The 17607-nt window shown below is 47.2% G+C and overlaps 1 protein-coding gene across 2 annotated transcripts in view; it reads right to left on the reverse strand.

Moving 5' to 3' along the window:
* LOC138516807 (catenin alpha-2) overlaps positions 1-17607 on the reverse strand; it is a 3575147-nt gene that overhangs the window by 2589758 nt on the left and 967782 nt on the right. For both annotated transcript variants that reach the window (XM_069632215.1, XM_069632216.1), the window contains exon 6: positions 16227-16493. In XM_069632215.1, the coding sequence (XP_069488316.1) occupies positions 16227-16493 (267 nt within the window). The remainder of the gene's footprint in view (positions 1-16226; positions 16494-17607) is intronic.

Below are 17607 nucleotides of genomic sequence, written 5' to 3' on the forward strand. Positions count from 1 at the left end.
CATTACATTGGGTAACAATAACTGCCTGTTATTACTGACAATATACTACACTGGGGTAAATGTGTGCTCTATAATCAGACATATTATGTTACTTTTTTAGCACAGTATTTATCTTGACATCTTTAATGGCTTGTTCAATGTATGTATATTTTGCACAGCTTACTTATCTCTAAGCAATCTGTTTGGACACTGTATTTTCACGCATTTACAGCTTTTACACAGGTGTCGGAGTTGCACAGTTGAAGGGGAGCATAAACCTCTGTGGGAGACCAAGTCTGATTTGCATGCACTCTTTCCACTTATGTAATGGCATAGCAGGCTGAAAAGCGATGACCTGTAGGGTTTTTCAGAGCAATTGTCAGTGGTTATGACTAATTCATAACCCTCCAGTTATCGACCTTCAATGTTACATTTGGCACCCCGAGTGGGACGGGTATGCCCAGACGTGGGACCCCAGCCTGCTGGACCTAGAGACATAAGCTGCACCTCACTGATGATGGCCAATGAGGCTGAAACATGTTTGGGGTACGTGTGGTCTCGTGCAGAAGGGATGTGATCAAGCGGTTTGGGCTGGACTGCCCCTTTGTGGAGGGACCAAGTCTGATTTGCACATGGCCTTTCCAATTTCTGTAATGGTTTGGCAGGCTGATGACTGATGGTCTGGAGTGTTTCCTGGAGCAATGCTAGAGGTTATGATTAATTCTGAACCTTCCAACCATCACCAATTTTCAGTAGTCAGTAGTAGGTCAGTACTGGATCCATTCTATACCCGCCTTTAAAACTGTGCTCTGCCCCAACAAAATGTTGAGGATAGCTTCATCACCGTCTTGCTCCAGGTGCATGTTAAATACAAAATATTGCTGTTTGGAAAGACAAAAGACAAACATTGCTCTCTCTTGATGGGAGCTCCTGGAATGGCTCATGCCAGCTGCCCCTTATGACGCAACGCTTTAAAGGGTGGGTGCATCTCCTACCCTGTGCTTATGTGCTTGCTTTCAGTTCCCTATATAGAAGCTTGATGTGCCCACGGCAGACTCCAGTAGCAACATTTTGAAGCTGGGCCAGGCCTCAGCTCTGTTCCCAGGAGCTTGTCATCAGTGCTCCAATGTTATTGATCAAATGCTGGCCTTCCTGCTCCTATGCAGCACTTGCATTATGTTCTCTGAATCAGTTTCATGTGGCTGCATGTGTGCAGTTGAGAGGTGCAGTGCACAGATGGACAAAGTATCTATTTTCTTATGCAACCACTCGCATGTTACACCTTTTTGCAGTGGGCTGATGGAGGCGATTACCAAAAGTTGAGAGATGGTTTTAAATATAGGTTTCATCAAAGCAGAAATACACTGCCTTTGCCTGTAGTCAGGGACGTCATTTGTGGATTGCTAGGGGTAAAAAACAAACAGATGCTCGTTAATTTTGGTTACCCTGTTACAAGTACTACATTATGTATGTTTTACATGTAAGGGCCACTTTCGAATCTGGAAAATGACATTCCCCAAATGTGTGTTTACGGACAAATCACTCTTCCTCTATGCCTTGTTTTTTTATTCATGGCTGAAATGAGAGCACCCGGAAACATGGGTGTTAGACGCATCTGAAGGTTGTGTGCCTTCATTTCCTGTGATATCACGTGGGGGTGGGATCAAATGACATCACTTCCTGCAATGTCATCAGATGTTGTGTGGTGTCACTTCCACTACCCCTGGCATTTTCGTGAAATGACATCCCTGCCTATGATGCTTCAGTCCATATGCTTGTGGTAAAGGAGCACTATCCGGCATACGTGTAAACGTTCGCACTCTAAGCACAAATAGTCTCATTATGGTGGGTGCATTAAATGGAGGCATAAAAATGTACTGAATGTATGCCTCCATTTAAAGCTTCCCATTTTCAGATTTAGACATGTTGTGGAGGGACAAGGGGTGGAGATATGTGGGCACTTAAGTTTACACCTGCAAGAGGTGTTCATGCTTACATAAAACAAATAATTTTCTATGGAATCTGCCTCCGTTGTGCACCTGCTCAAAACCAGGAAGATTCCATAAAAATCAAGTAGTAACTGCTGTCTGAAAAGCATCATTTTCAAGCAGTGGTCACTTGTTTGACAGACCAAGAGGAAAATGGCATGTAAGCATAAAATGGTGCTCCTCTGGATGCAATTCAAGTTCCTTAGACTGAATGAGCGCCTAGGTGGGTACAGTGAATGAACTCCCAAAAAGCCTCAATGCACTCCATGCTATCACCACGGCCCCATCCCCTCCACCCTGTGAGAGCTACGTTGACTACATTGACTACCAACACCAAGCCAAATAATGTGTAAAACAGGCATCACGTAAACGACTGTAACAAGGTATGCACCACCATTGTTCCCCAAGAAACTGATCACCTTTGGAGGCCTGAGCCTCACCACTAGCCACAATATCATAGAATTAGAAACAAAACAATGCTGTAAAAGAACCAGGAGACAGGCCTTTTCCTTTAAGCATTCACACTGTGTGGAAACCATTCCAAACCACAGGCACATGGCACTACATTAAGGCAATAATTAAAGACAATTATCATCATGACATGTTTGGTGGTACCCCACCGGTAAATCCAGCTGAATGCAACCAAACAGAACTAACGCTACCGGCACCTGGTCTACCGGAATTACTGACAGATTATAGGTGCCAGTACGGGTAGGTTAATCCCCATTCCACAAAGACCCAGAGAACTCCATGGGGGGAATGCCAGCATCACTGGCACCGGTACTACCAGTGCCGGTAATACCGACTGTCTTTTGCTAGTGGGGTGCCTGATTTATCTACAGCTCTTGGAGGTAAATTAGGCTATCCAACCGGCAAACGTGTAGTATGCCGGTCCGGAAACATGCTCATAAACAGCTGACATACATGTAATGACCCCCAATGCTTTTTAAAGCATTTCTGTAAAAAGCATTGCCCCCCAGGTAGTGGTTAGGTGACTCTATTCTTGCCTACCTGCTAGCCATAATCCCCATGGCCACGTTTTGCATCACTCATCCAAAATGCAGCAGTTTGATTTTTAGCAAGGTCTGCACACTATATTAAAAGCCTAAATGCATACAACCATGCTGCCACCACAGAATCAAGAACTAATATTTGCATGGCTCCCATGATGTTACCCTGGGACAGAGATTCACGGATGGGGATGGGTCTATCAAGCTATATTCTCTTGAACCCTTTGAAACAAGTAAATACTCTCCACCCCTAGCTGGCTCATCATAGTGTAGACCTTCCTAGAGGAAGGCAAGGCAGACCAGACACAACAAAACCGATCTAGGAACCAAAAGACCCAGTGGAGTGTACAAGGACCACAGAAAGTTTGATGGTATCCTGGGAGCAGAGAAGCAGATACTAGGCCATGCAGAGTGATTCCACTGCTCAGCACTTCCCTACTGCAGACCTGAGCAAGCCAAGCATCTAATGTAGTAAGTCACTTATCCTTAAACAGAGAAACGAATTGCTCCCTTTGCCCCACACCTGATCCTCACTGGCCTTGTTGCATATGGATTATCTGCTAGGCAATTCCTGCTTCTGCAATCCCTCAGGCTCATCTACAGCACACATCTCTTCGGCCAATCTGCAGTTGCTGGACCCCTCTCCTATACTAGCCCCCTATAAACACCTTCCAGGCTTAGTCTCGACCCCAAAGCACTGATGCATGAGTCATAGTCAGCTTCTCCTTTTCCTGATTCCCATGTGGAAATTCCAAAGAGCAGCTGCCTCTTTCCTTCCCACCCCCCAGCCTCCAATCCAGCTAATTCCCATTTTCTTGCCAGGCTCCTCACAACCACATCTCTGACTCCTTCAAGTCTGATATTTTCCCCGTGTGAAAACCTGAGATACTTTCCCAGGGGAGGCCTCTTGCCACGCTATGGACCCTATTTTTCCCTTTTTCCAAACTCCTCTTTGCCTAAAACATATTGGGCCACATTACGAGCATGCCAGTCCAGTAACAAATGTGGCGGTAAGCCTGCCAGCACTGTTGTTACTGGACCCGCACACTCCGAGATTGCGGGTGGCTGCAGTCCAACCCGCCAGGTCTGACCTGGCGGGCGGGAGGGCCCCCACCCATAGACTTTCCTATGGGACTCAAATGGGAATGACGATTAACATTTTTATGGTCATAATCCCCCAGTGTTTTCATGAAGCCAGGCACCGGAAAAAGTCCAGACTCCGGCGGCAGCCTGCCAGTTTTACCGGCATGGCTACCGCCAGAGTTGTAATGAGGCCCATTCTCTCACTATTTAGCTCTTGTAAAACTAATGCTACACTGCTGCATTCCAGTGTCTTGTCAGTGATTTGTGAAGACAGGATCCCTTTCATGTTGTCTTAGAAATACAATATAGCCAGATTGATTTATTATATGGAGATAATTAGTTTGAGTAATGTTGCTGACTTTTCAACAATACCATTTGATATTCTCTGTACCATGCTCTGATCCCACAATGGAGCTGTTCTCTACTTTCCAAAACTATTCAAACGAGTAAATAGTTCCACAAGCCCATTAAAAGCTAAGAGTCATGTCCTTCTGTCCCTCTCATGTGCACCTCGAAAGACAGATTATGACAAAGACGCTTTGGAAACAAGCATGTAATTTTTAGTTCAAGGACATTGGGCCTCATTACAAATTGGGCAGTGTGGTAAAAATGTATGTAATCTGGTGAAAATTCCATTACCACCTCATTCCTGCACCACCCAACTATGAATTTGGATGTAAGTAGCTGGAGTTAGATCCTCCACCTTACCGTCAAAATCTCTGCAAAACTTCCGGGATTACCACCGGCAGTTATTCCACCAGCAGTAATTCCGCCAACAATCCCCATGCACACAATTAATGGGGACTAACATTGCCTACCACCACTTGTAATCCGGTAGTAAATCCACAAGTCCAAGTGGCGGTAACTGTAATTCTGTTCGGTGGAATTGCAGTGGATCTACTGCCAGAATACTGCCAGAGTTCTAATGCCGCCTATTGCTTTGTGCCTTGTTATCTGGCACATGGTTGTTAATTGCAATCAACAGTCGATAATAGAAAAATTTTCACAGCAACGATTTGGAGGCTCATTTTTAAATTCCCCATAAATTACTCAGCGGGCACCTGCTATGTTTGCATTTAAATGCAAACAGGTCCCTCACAGGTAATTTTCATCATGTGTACTTTGCAGCAAAAACAGAGGTGTGAATTGGACGCAAAATCACAACTGAGCATGGTTAGGGAGAATTATTATTTCTGTGTTAATTCCCTTCAAACTTAGAGACTCCCAGCTCTTTTGTTGGACTTTTTAATTTGAACCCTGAAGTGAGTGAAGCCTTTTTCTCACTCTCTCATGTGTTTTGGCCTGATTTGGATTATGTGTTTCCACTGTTTTTGGTGTCTGACAAGCTCCATAGGCATCTACTTTGTGTATGGTGAAACACAGCACCTTCAGTGCAGTGCCACAGAGAATAGTAAAGTGAAATTCAAGGTCAAGCACACACCATTTTATGTGGAATGCTGGGGGGTTACCTAGTAGCCCCTTATCCTACATTCTCAAGTAACATTTTTATGTTAATCTCCCTACTTTAAATGGCTGGTGACAGGGGTTTAATTTTCCTATCATTGTGCTTTTCTACCGCAGGCTGAACCTAAGCTGCCGTAGAGCACCCAAAATGGTCCTGGTCTTCTTTTGTCAACATTTTCTGTTTGTGAGGTTTTTCTTGGGTTTTACCCCACTGGCTCCAGTGTGTCTGAAAATGCAGGATGAGAGGGAGGTTCCCGAAACTTCCCTGACCTTTGTATCTAGGAATGCCTAAATTCAACCAGACCTGATTGGCTGGTTGGCTGTCCATCCAGGATAGCCACCCTGCTGTATGATTGACAGCCTAGGCTGTGCATGAATGGGAGAAACCTGCTTACAAGGTGAGGGTTTTGGGACTAGAGGCAGAGTCGACCACTGGGAGAAATGCATGACGAAGAAACCGTGAACAAAGCTTGCTGCATACTCCTGGTCTTTGAATTAACCTGTGAAGCCCTGCTGCTGTGCTGAAACTCCTTTTTGAATTCGACAGAGAAGCTCCGGAAGGGACGACTTCTTCCCTTGGGTTACTGGGACCAACTAACCCTGAGACAAACGCCACTGGACCACCTTCCCTGACTGGCTGTACTTCTTTGCTGCTGCAAGAACCGAGTGCCAGGGGTTGAGAAATCCGTAGTCAAGTACAAAGTTGGAAATCCGACTAGAAACTCCAGGAGTGTCCTAAGGCCCTTTGTCACTTCTGTGTCTCTGTGGCATCTTTGGAGGCTCGGGACGTTCCGCCATTGATTTGGCTAGCACATAATTCCTTCAACGTGCTGCAGCGCTCTAGTGAATTTCATGATGGCTGCCACCTTTCCACGCTTTATTCTTCCCAGTGGACTTCCACGGCACATTGCAACCCATCTATAGGCTTAGGGCTAAGACGCTGTGTGTATAGGCTTGCCTGTGCTCTGTTTCACTTGTTTTTCTTACCTGACCTTGTATATTTTCCTCACTCCGCTCTTGCAGATCTCCTTATCCGTTGTTCATTTGTTCCCTAGTGTCTCCAGTATCTGGTCTCGCTCCGGTTCCCCTGCTCTCCTGGTTTCCACCCTATTCTCTTTCTTGTGTCCTTGACCTTGTCCTGGTGCTCGCCCAGCGTGTGTTCAGTCTCCTTACTTCTCACACGCCGCAGGTTGTATTCTTGTGTTTTCCCTTTATTCTTCTAGGGAATTCTTCACTCAGATCTCCTATAGTGGGTTCGTGGAAGGATTTATCATTGCTTTGGCAGCAAGGACACCATTACTCCTGTACTTCTTCCACCTGCATCAGATCTTCAGGAAATTACGGAGTAGTCATCTGGACAACAAATCCTTCTCATCGGTTTTCCTTCTGCACCAGCTTTTCACGTGTCTTTCTGCCAATTTGATATGCAGACATAGTGGCTCCCCCCTGTGGCAGGACTTACCTTTTTAAAAAAAGAAAGACCATTAAGAAGAAAAGAAAGTGAAGAAAAGGTCAGACAAAGGAAACATTCTCTACAAGTCCGGAACACTCAGGTGAGGAGTTGGGGGTCCTCCCAGATTTGGATACCAATCCTGACACCCCTCCAGAAGCAGGATGACCAGAGCTCGAGCCCCCTCGCCAGAGTGTAGGACCCAAGGAGTAAAGGAAGCCCAACGGGTATCAGAGATCTGCGACAGTGCTGTTTACTAAGCACTGAAACCACAAAGTGCCGCTGAACCAAAAGAGAGAGTAGGTGCCAATCACCATCAAAGTGCCGCCGCAGGAGCCCTCCAGACGTCCTCCCTCTCGTCCCCATGACTGAGGCTCAGGAACCCAGGGTCTGCATCGCTGCAACAGGCAGAATCCAGCTGCACCACTCTTCTTCAAACCAGAGGTACTGTTTAGACTTGGGGTACTTCATTGTCTTTCAGCTGTGCTTTTCTCAGTTGAGATCTGCAGTGGCTTACTGTCGAGTCGATTCCAACTCTACTTTTCACAGGCTTTCCAGCTTGTGTCCCTACACATGATTTCTACAAACCCTCTAACTTTATGCAAGACATTTTATCTAAGAAGTACAATAGCTCCATAGACTGCTCCAAATTAACTTTGGCTCTGCATGCCGACTCTTCTAGCTCATTGACTTGGATACTGTTTGTCCCTCATAGGTGGTAACTTGTTTAGACTGTTATAGCTGGGAAAGGCTTGTTTAGATCTCATTGTAAGATTTAAGTGTCCTCACATATACAGAGAAGCTGTTTAACCTTTTCCCTTCCTTAAACCTTTCCTTTCTGCAACCTCAGAATCTGCAAAGTATAACTAGTGTAATACATAAATGTCATTACTGTCCTTGCTACTGAAGTCACCTCAGGGTGTAGGAATTGTGTAAGAAGCATATCCAAAGATTATCCACTAAGTAGTTCAGATTCTGAAAAGTATTTTTAAAGTATATTTACCTTGTTACACGAATTGCCATTTTAAAGAATGCTTATTTAAAACTGGATGTTAATTAAATAAATAATGATTTGTAACTGAAACCTTGAGTGTAAGTGTTACTTGATTACTTGTATTGACGAACTTCATTGCTACAGCTCTACAGCTCACATTTACCCTCTTGAGATTGGCTTGGCTGCTCAGTCACACTACCAACCTGTGTAGTACAGACCTATACCAAAAGATGGGTTACCTAATACAACACAGATATGTGTTGTGTAATCTCACTACACCAATTCTTACCTAACACGCCTCCCTTAAGTTTATGACATGTTGATTATTGAATTCAAGGAGTAGCTGTGTTTTATTGTCTTGTGTTTTGATTACTTTCTTTGATATGCATTTTATGTTAGTCTCTTTGGAGCATGTTTATAGCATTATGTAACTTTATATAAAAAGCTGTTCATAGGTCATGCTTTTATTTCCTTTAACAATTGAATAAAAAGAAAAATATAGTAATATAGACTGTCTTCTGTCACAGATACCGAGGAGACATTTTTATAGTTGGAACTATTAAACATAGTTGTTGCCCATGTTACAAAAATCCAATAGAATGGGAGTTCTCAAGAAACATTTCCCTACAGGAAGAGCAGTGAGCCACTGTAGAGTTATAGATACATAATGTGCCTCTGCTTTTAATATAGACTGTCTGCCAAAATGTTTTACATTGAATTTTTTTTATATGGAACTACGGGGTCTCTGGGACCTTTGGCACCCCCTAACCCACCCCAGAGAATGCTGTGCATTGTACTCAGTGGCATGGTCGTCTCATAGGACTATTACACCATGGGCTGGCTTCACTCACCCTTCGGTGCCTGCTTCGTTTGCACCCCCTTTGTTTACTTGTTTACTGGTTTTATTTGTTAAGTAACAGAACATGGATAAAATATAACATGGGAACTACATAAGCACATCTTCATTTACAACACTTGCTTCCAAACAATATGTGTAATTGTTTCAGAACTTTCAATGTTATACCTGTTTTTGAGCGACATCTTGACAATGCAAAAATAATTGTCCATGGCTGAATAAAGGTCTATCGATGTATATTCCAACACGGTCAAAACTTTGCCCTTGAGACTTATTAACATTTGCAGCAAATGCTAAAACTATAGGAAAATGTGATCTGTGTAGCACACATGGCAACCTGCTTGCATCATCTCCTGTATCCAATTTAAAATGTGGAAGGAGCACAACTTCATTACCTAATAACTTTAAAACACATTGGCCCTCATTACGACCCTGGCGGAAAGTGACTGACCGGACCGCCACAGCGTAAATAGCGTTTCCGCCATTGCACGAAGGAGCAAATTGCGGCCCATTCCGACCCATCGGGCACGAGCACCACGGCATGGCGGAAGTGCAAAGTCCGCGATGGCGGAAATGACCCCAAAACGGCCCACACCGCCGCCGTACGGCGCCCTAGGTGCAATACCGCCACCCATCACAGCGGGCACCGCAGAGTGCGCCTACCGGAAAGTACGGTGACCGGAAATATACGGAAACGGAAGTTAAAACATGGTCCCGGAACGGGAAACATCCCGCCGTGCACCTATAAAACCACCAAAACCACACAACCACTAAAAACACTACCCCGAGACACACCCCAACCCGTCATCCACCCTAGCGAAACCAAGAAAAATGGGAAAAGTAGCGAAGAAAGCGTGCGACCGCAAGCGGCAGGTCCACTTCTCCCGTGAGGAACTCACCATGCTAACAGAGACCCTCCAGGAGAATGCTGCCGTCGTCTTCTCCACGCAAATGACCAGGACGGCACTTGCGAACAAGAAGGCCATATGGGCTCTGGTGGCACAGCGGGTAAGCGCGGTGGGGACCGCACCCCGCAACCCACAGCAATGCAGAAAGCGGTGGGACGACCTGCGGATACGCGTCCGCAGCATACTCTCTGCCAACCGCAACATTGCCACAGCCACCGGGGGAGGTCCTGAATCACCCATCAAGTTGACCCCCTGGGAAGAAATCTGTGCCTCCACCATCGGAATGGAGAGCATAGAGGGAGTCGGAGGGATGGAGAAAGGAGTGCAGACATCAGAAGAATCAGGTAGGTGGCCCAGATAAAACAATGCTAAATCCACAATGTCCAATCATGTGAAGTACCATGTGTCCACATAGTGCAACAGAAACACATGTCCAGGAGAACGTCCACACACATCGCCCTGATAGTGCACCTTAAAACCACAATAAATACATAAATAATTAAAAACCCCTAAAACACCCACCACACGTCCAGCAGGCACACCCTAACTGCAGGCTGCCAAACAACTGCACCCTCACCCCACACACAAATAAAAGCACCTCCAAGGCACCGACCCAAATCACCCTCATGTACCACCCCAATGCATGTGATACAATGCCATTCCAATACCCACAGACCCATTAATAACCCTCGCCCTCCTTTACTCCACCACAGGGTCCGATCCAAACGACGAGCATCAGGACACCCCTACCAGCACACCTGCAAAGAGGGCCAAGACCAACGGCCAAAGACCCTCCACCTCAGCTGCACGCATCAAGACACGGCAGCAGCACAAATCAGGTGGCAGCACAGAGGGGGGAACATCAACAGGCACCCCAGCAGCCAGCATGCCCACAACACCACCACCACAGGTCCACCCAACGGATGCCACAGAAGGCACTGCCTCTGGTGGCAGCAGCACCATAGGTGACACCCCATTGATGGCAGCATGCTCCGACACAGAAGACGGGGATGTCGAAGTCAGATCCATCCATGACCTGTCCCATTCCCCCTGTCTGTCCCATCCCGTACAACATGAGGATACCACGCAGGGGCACCCACAAGACGACGACTGGCCATCCCCCCCAAGCCCTGTGGCAAGGCAACATGAGGTCAACAGCCCCTCTGTGACACCCCCGCAAATGGCCATGGCCCAGCAGAGGCAACAGTCCCTCGACCAGTTAATCGTGCAACAGCAGCAACTGGCCACGCTCCTCAAGGACCATGCCGATGAATGTGGGCGCACTAAGTCAGACATAGAAACATCAACTGAGACACTCAGGGCAGAAATGGAGAGAAGTACAGAGACACTAAGGGCACAAATGGAGAGTAGCACCGAGAGCCTGAGAGTCCAAATGGAGAGAAGCACCGAGAGCCTGAGGGGGGAACTGCATGCGACGTCCAAAGACGTATGTGCCGAACTTGCCGCAGTGCGCCGTGTGCTCACTGAGCTCTCACAAACCCTTAGGGACATGCATGGACGTGAGCAGGCAGAGACGTCATCCGTTGCAAGTTCCGTCCAGGGCAGCCCCCAACGTAGATCTGGGAGGAACCTGCGCTCCACAGGCAGGGGTGCCCCTGATACCCGCAGAGGGGGCTTGCAATAGCGACAGCCCACTGACAATGAGCTTCTTTGGACACTGGTGTTCGGGGGGGAGGTAGGAGGGTGGAGGGGGTGTGTTGGGCTCACTTGGGTGGCGGGTCGATAGGGTGTTCAACATGATATCACATATGCCATAAACAGTGCACGATCAACCAATGAGATGTGTGGACAATGATCTTTGTGTACTAGGCCATCATAGGCGTACAGTCCATATTGTGCATGTACCAGACACACACAGTGCCACGAGTCCCGTGTCCATGTATCAGCCACCAGGCGTGAGTGCTAGAAGCATGCATCAATGAGATGCTGACGAATGTCACGGCCCTCCGGTGCCTCGCAGACTCCTTGAGGTGCTGCCACATCCCCACCCTCATCATGACCATCATCAGGTGCTTGCAGTTCAGCGTCAGGGGGCATGGGCACATTTCTACGTACGCACATGTTGTGGAGCATGACACATGCCATGACCATCTTTGCAACCTTCTCATGGCGGTACAGGAGTGCCCCGCCAGACCTGCTGAGGCAGCGGAAACGAGTCTTCAGTAGGCCGAATGCCTGTTCAATGACTACACGGGTACGTGAGTGGGCATGGTTGTAGTCCTCCTCATGCTGGTCCCGTGGGTTCCGGACTGGTGTGAGGAGCCATCTCTTCAGTGGATACCCAGCATCACCTGTATGTGGACTAGAAACGTATGATGTGGAATGCCATTGCTACGTACGCACCCCCCCCCCCTTCCTGGCAGTTCATTGCCGCATCACATACCCCACATCATCATGCATGAAATGAGACTCACCGAGTAGCCAGGATCTGTTCCCTGCGTGTCGCTCCATGTAGCGTGGTATAGTAGAGTTCCTCAAGACCATAGAATCATGGGTTGATCCAGGGAATCTGGCACAACAATGTGTAATGATCCTGTTGGAGTCACACACCATTTGTACATTCAGGGAATGAAATTGTTTTCGGTTGCGGTACTGGGCCTCCATGGCATGTGGAACGACCAATTCCACATGGGTGCAGTCGATGGCACCAATGCAACCCGGTATGCCGGCAAGTGCATGGAATCCCACTTTTGTGTTGGTAATTTCCTGCTCCGAGCGTGGTAGAGAGATGTAGTCGTCTGCGTGCTGCAGGAGGGCATCGAGCACTTGCAATAGTGTCCGTGAGAACAGTGGCTGTGAAATGCCATGCAACTGTCCGACTGTGTGCTGGTAGGTGCCTGTGGCCAGGAAGTGGAGTACAGACACCACCTTCAGTAGGGGTGGGATGGCGGTTGGGCTGTCTATCATGCTGACAAGGTCAGCCTGTGTCATGTCCACAATGGCGGCTATGGTGTCCCGGTCCAGACGGTAGAGGGTGTGGATCTGCTCATCAGTGAGGTTGAACGGATGTGCTCGGAGGCGTGGGATTGCGGGCTGCCTGCGTGGTGGTAGTGGCTGTGCTGGCGGCCCTTGCTGGCCCTGCCTTGCCCTCCTCCTCCTCCTGCGTCTCCTCCGTGCGGCCGGTTGTAGTTGGTGTTCGTCTTCTTCCTGGAGTTGGAGTACTTGCAGTGCTATCAGGTCCCCCAGGGCCAACATCGCGAGTCCTGCCGGTAGCATTTCGGAGTGGGTGTGGTTGTGGGAGGAGACTGGGTGTGCAATTTATGTGTTTTCAGGCTGTATGGCCTCCACCTGTGGTGATTCATTCCACCTGTGCAAGCTGCTCTCCCCTTTGGCCGAGCACGTCCCGCACACAACGCTGCAATTCGAGGAATGGCATCTTGCTCTTGCATTCATGTATTTGTACCCGATGGCCGTGTAACATTGGTTGATATGTACATTCGGCTATGGTCCCATTGTTTCACATACAATCTTTGCAGTCGCGAACAGACTTGTGATGGGTCAGTGGGACGTAGTACTCGAGTAACGGTGGGCCCTCATGCATCACTGTACCGAGTTGCAACGACGGGCGGGGCGTCCCATTCGTGGGTGAAGGCAGTTGCCATTTTCACACACAGCCGCACTCGATGGATTAATTAGTGATTTCAAACGGCCACAGATGCCTTTTCGACGTGATGTTGCAAATGAGGAATTCGAAGGCCGGCGCTTTCGGTTTTCAGCTAGCGCCGGGGAGATGCCCACAGGTCTGACTGCAAATATAACGTTCTTTTGTTCGATGTCCTTGAGACAGGGGCCATGGCGAGGAAGCAATGATTGATATGAATAGTTTTGGATGCGCAATAGTGACGTGGGCGATGAGGCCGGACGTTCCCAAATACATGTAACTTCACAACACTGGAATTACGGGCTGGGGCACTGTGGATTTTGCAGGCTGCATAACGCACAGACTCAATGGAAAGTTCGAATGTTTTGTGAGTAAATATTCAGGCGTTTTTATGACAGGATGAGGGAATGATGAATGGATGCATGGGCAGGTGATTTGATACAGGGTTTGCCATGTACAGGGCTTGTTGGAATCTATCCGCCTCCCCTGCGCTATGTGATGCAGGGCTGCCATAGTGGGACCATCGTCTATCTGGCCTTGTTGAGCCCTCCCTGTCTCGACGCGCCTTCAGACACTTGTGTCCATGCACGTTAACATTCCCATCTGATGGAATCTGTTCTGACAGACGCATGCACAGGTACACTCGTTTGTGATGGTGTTTACACCTCGATATAGATAGTTATGAGTCGCAAGTGGTTTCGGGGTGGTGATGATCCTTTCGAGTGGGCTAGCATGCATATGACTGTGGATTTAGTGTGATCATTGAAGTGAGTTGTTCGAATGTAGTTCTGATGGCCATTCTGTTCTTTTTCTTTTCTTTTGGTTGACAGGTATCTCCTCCCCTTTTGCCACTGCCATCTGTATACCACTCCTGCAGATGGCGTTTACTCCCGACACCTGCTGCTTCGTGTTAATCAGTGGAGCAGCATTACGATCTTATGGGACGATCGCCAATGGGCCACATGCCCTTACGCAGTACTAGTGGCTCGGAGCAACATTTCGGCCTTTCAGCTGGACTAGTGCCTCCCCATTGGGACGGCCCTGCGGGTCTGTGCACTTCCAGGTTGCCTTTTCGTACGTGAATGTGGCTCTGTGTACCATGATGGAACAGGGCGTCACACAAGTAGTAGCTGGTCATTCCTTGCGGATGCAGCCCACAATGGTGATATGTGTTTTGGAGTTCATGGACTAATGGCTGTATGGGCTTGGTGATTTAGTTGTGCATTAAATTTCTATTCTGATATGGGCCGTGTAGCGTTCTTCTTTGCGAGTGATGTGGCATATTCCTATTTGGGGAGCGATGTATTGTGAGGAGATCTGCATTGGGTTCCAGCTTCGGAGTTTAGTCGCGTGGTACTGTGCTGGGCGCGTTTGCCTACGGAGCCCAGTGAGGTCAGGGATGGGGGCTGCCAATGTGACTGTTTGAATGTTGTCATGCTCAGGGGCGGGGGAATGGGTTTTGTGTAACAGATGCCGGTCAACCAGGTGGACTGGTGGAATGTTGTGATTTTCGGAATATTGCTGATCACAGGTGCCTGTGTTTGCGTGCGTTTCGGGGGGGGGGACTGTGGTCATGTCCATTGGAATGGCTTCTGTATTCGTGCCATCTGTGCCCTGCAGCTCCCATTGGCCCCTCTTGTGTTTCTTTTGTTCGTTGGCATGCATGGGTGACTTGTACATTTCACTGGTTGCATTGTGACTTCATTGCACCTACGGGGAGTTGTACTTTGTGGGCAGGGAGCGGTGTACAGGCACTCAGTGGGGCCGTTTACGGTTGATTCGCGATGCCGTACTTCTCACCATGGCGGATTGGTGCTTTCCGCCATGCTTGATGGCGTTAGGTACATGTCCGCTAGGGTCGGAATTCGCGTACCCTTGCGCCATGGTGGTATTTACGGTTTGGCATGGCGCGCGCGCGCGTACTTGGTGCAGTTAGCGTTGGCGTTCACTACGGTGTCGCTAATGGCTTCGTACTTTGCGGTGACGGGTCATAGTCGCACCGAGCGGTATTCGATGGCGGTATTGCATTTCCGCCATCGTTTTTCGGATTCCGCCAGGGTCGTAATGAGGGCCATTAAGAATGTGAAATTTGAATAGTGTTCCATTAACGTTGGATATATCTAGAAAGGAAGCATACCAAACCCATATCTTTAGGATATATAATGACCCCAATTTAAAACGTTGCTCAAATCATTACATAAAATCGTTACACAAAACCATCACTTATGACTTATGTTGCGCCTAGAAACACTTGTGTGCAGGCACGTCACAAATGCCATATCATATCATATATAGGGTTGATTAATATTACTGAACCCAAATTGGGATTCATTTTGAATGAGCTTAGAAGGGTGAAAGGATGAGCTGGCCTTGCCAAGATAAGAACCTCTGACATGCAGTTTATATCTTTGGACCGGTGACCTGCAAAATGTCATGGATCTCTTTAAGTGGCGGTTGCACATTACAAGTCTTATGTACAGGGCTTCTGTTCAACGCACTATGTTATTTTTCAATTAAAAACAGACACATGTGATTATTCTTCTATTATGGTATCAGATATTTTGAACATCCTGGAATTCAGCGATTATGTTGAATTCAAAGGAAAGTCAAAATGATCACCACTGACATGGAAAGGGTATTCTGGAAAATTAAACATGCATTCCTGTGAGTACACTTTATCGATACAACATTTAGGACATTGTTATCTTTGGAGTACTTCAAATGAATGCCTTTTTTAATGGGTCAAAATGTATTTTGAGAGTATGCATTTAAAAACAAAATTCACAAAAAAATGCTTATTTCAGCAATCAAGAATATTGGGCCATGAAGGCATAGCATGAAATGGTTCAGGAGTTTGCCTCATGGTACTTACATCAAATTCATTGAGGGCTGCAGCGAGCTCGCCGATGCCAGTGTGCCCCTGCTTCTCATCGGTTGGGGTAGTGGCCTGGGCAGCATTTGATATGCCAGCGATGGCATCTTGTACTTGTTTGAAGACATAATCTCTGTTGGCTCTGGTAGCGGCTACTTCCGGATGTCGCAGAAAAGCTTGTGACGCTGTGTATAGCATTGTGGCATTCTTCTTCAGGGCACCTCTTGCTGCTGCCATTTCATCTCTACATTGAGGGTCTTTCAGTTCCTGTTCACAAGCAAGCAGACGCATTCATGAATATTACGCTTCTGTACTTGACAACTACAGAACTAAGGATGTATATAGTTCATATCTGTTTCCTTAAAAAAACTAACTGTGGGGTCCCCTTTAGAAGCCATGCTCAGGCTCCTCCGTCCCACAAGTTTAGCAACAAAGGATGGGCTGTGCTGCTTGCTGGGCCGGCCGGGTCCAATACACATGCACAATACACACAATGATCATGATGGTGCAGGGGTCTGCGGCGCTGCACTAAGAGAAATATATGAATATGTGTTTTAATCAGACCTTAAATCTTTCACCTATCGTAGATACAAGGTGGCTGTCACTGGATCTAAACACACAAATGTACCAGCCAACTATCTGACTGACCAGTAATATTATGCAAAATAATGATACAATAACAAAACATGTTCATGCTAGCCATGCAGCATCATCTTTTTGGCTTTACCCTTAATGCCAGTAAAAGCCTCCTGCCAAAGGAAGAAAGCATTTCATTGCTGACTACACAAATGCCTGCCAAACTCATGCATCACCATTCATTGATACTCTTCAAGAGGACTTTGCCCTCAGCGCCAGTTGAACGTGCAATTCTACAATAAGGAAAAATGTCCATGTTTCACTGGACAAATGCCTCTACCCTCCATATAAGAACACACATCATAGCGATCTTGCCCCATATGTGAGTAAAACATGCTATGCCACAGAATAGGTACAGTTTGTTCCTTTGTGCTATAAACCCCCCACCCCAAATTAATATATATTAATATTGGCCTACGCCAAGCTGCTGGAAAGTCGCTTGCGGAAGAAATCTGTGTTGCAAGGTCCTGACCTTAAATCCATGTAAGCCGCCATTTTAGGTCAACCCGCCATTTTAGGATTCTTTGTCTAAAAGTCACCCTGTGAGCTAAAATGGTGGACGATGTCATTCCAGAATACAACATGGCCATCTTGACCTCTGTACATAGCTAATATGAAATTTGCCTGCAGGCCACTTTTTGAGGTCATGAACTGAGACCTTGTCCTTCATTGACCTATGTGTAGAAGGATTACCCGTGCAATGAAACTAAACCGCAAGCATATGTTGAGACAATGTATTCAAATA

The sequence above is a fragment of the Ambystoma mexicanum genome, chromosome 6q, assembly GCF_040938575.1.
Source record: "Ambystoma mexicanum isolate Mex_15411 chromosome 6q, UKY_AmexF1_1, whole genome shotgun sequence".
Classification (NCBI taxonomy): domain Eukaryota; kingdom Metazoa; phylum Chordata; class Amphibia; order Caudata; family Ambystomatidae; genus Ambystoma; species Ambystoma mexicanum.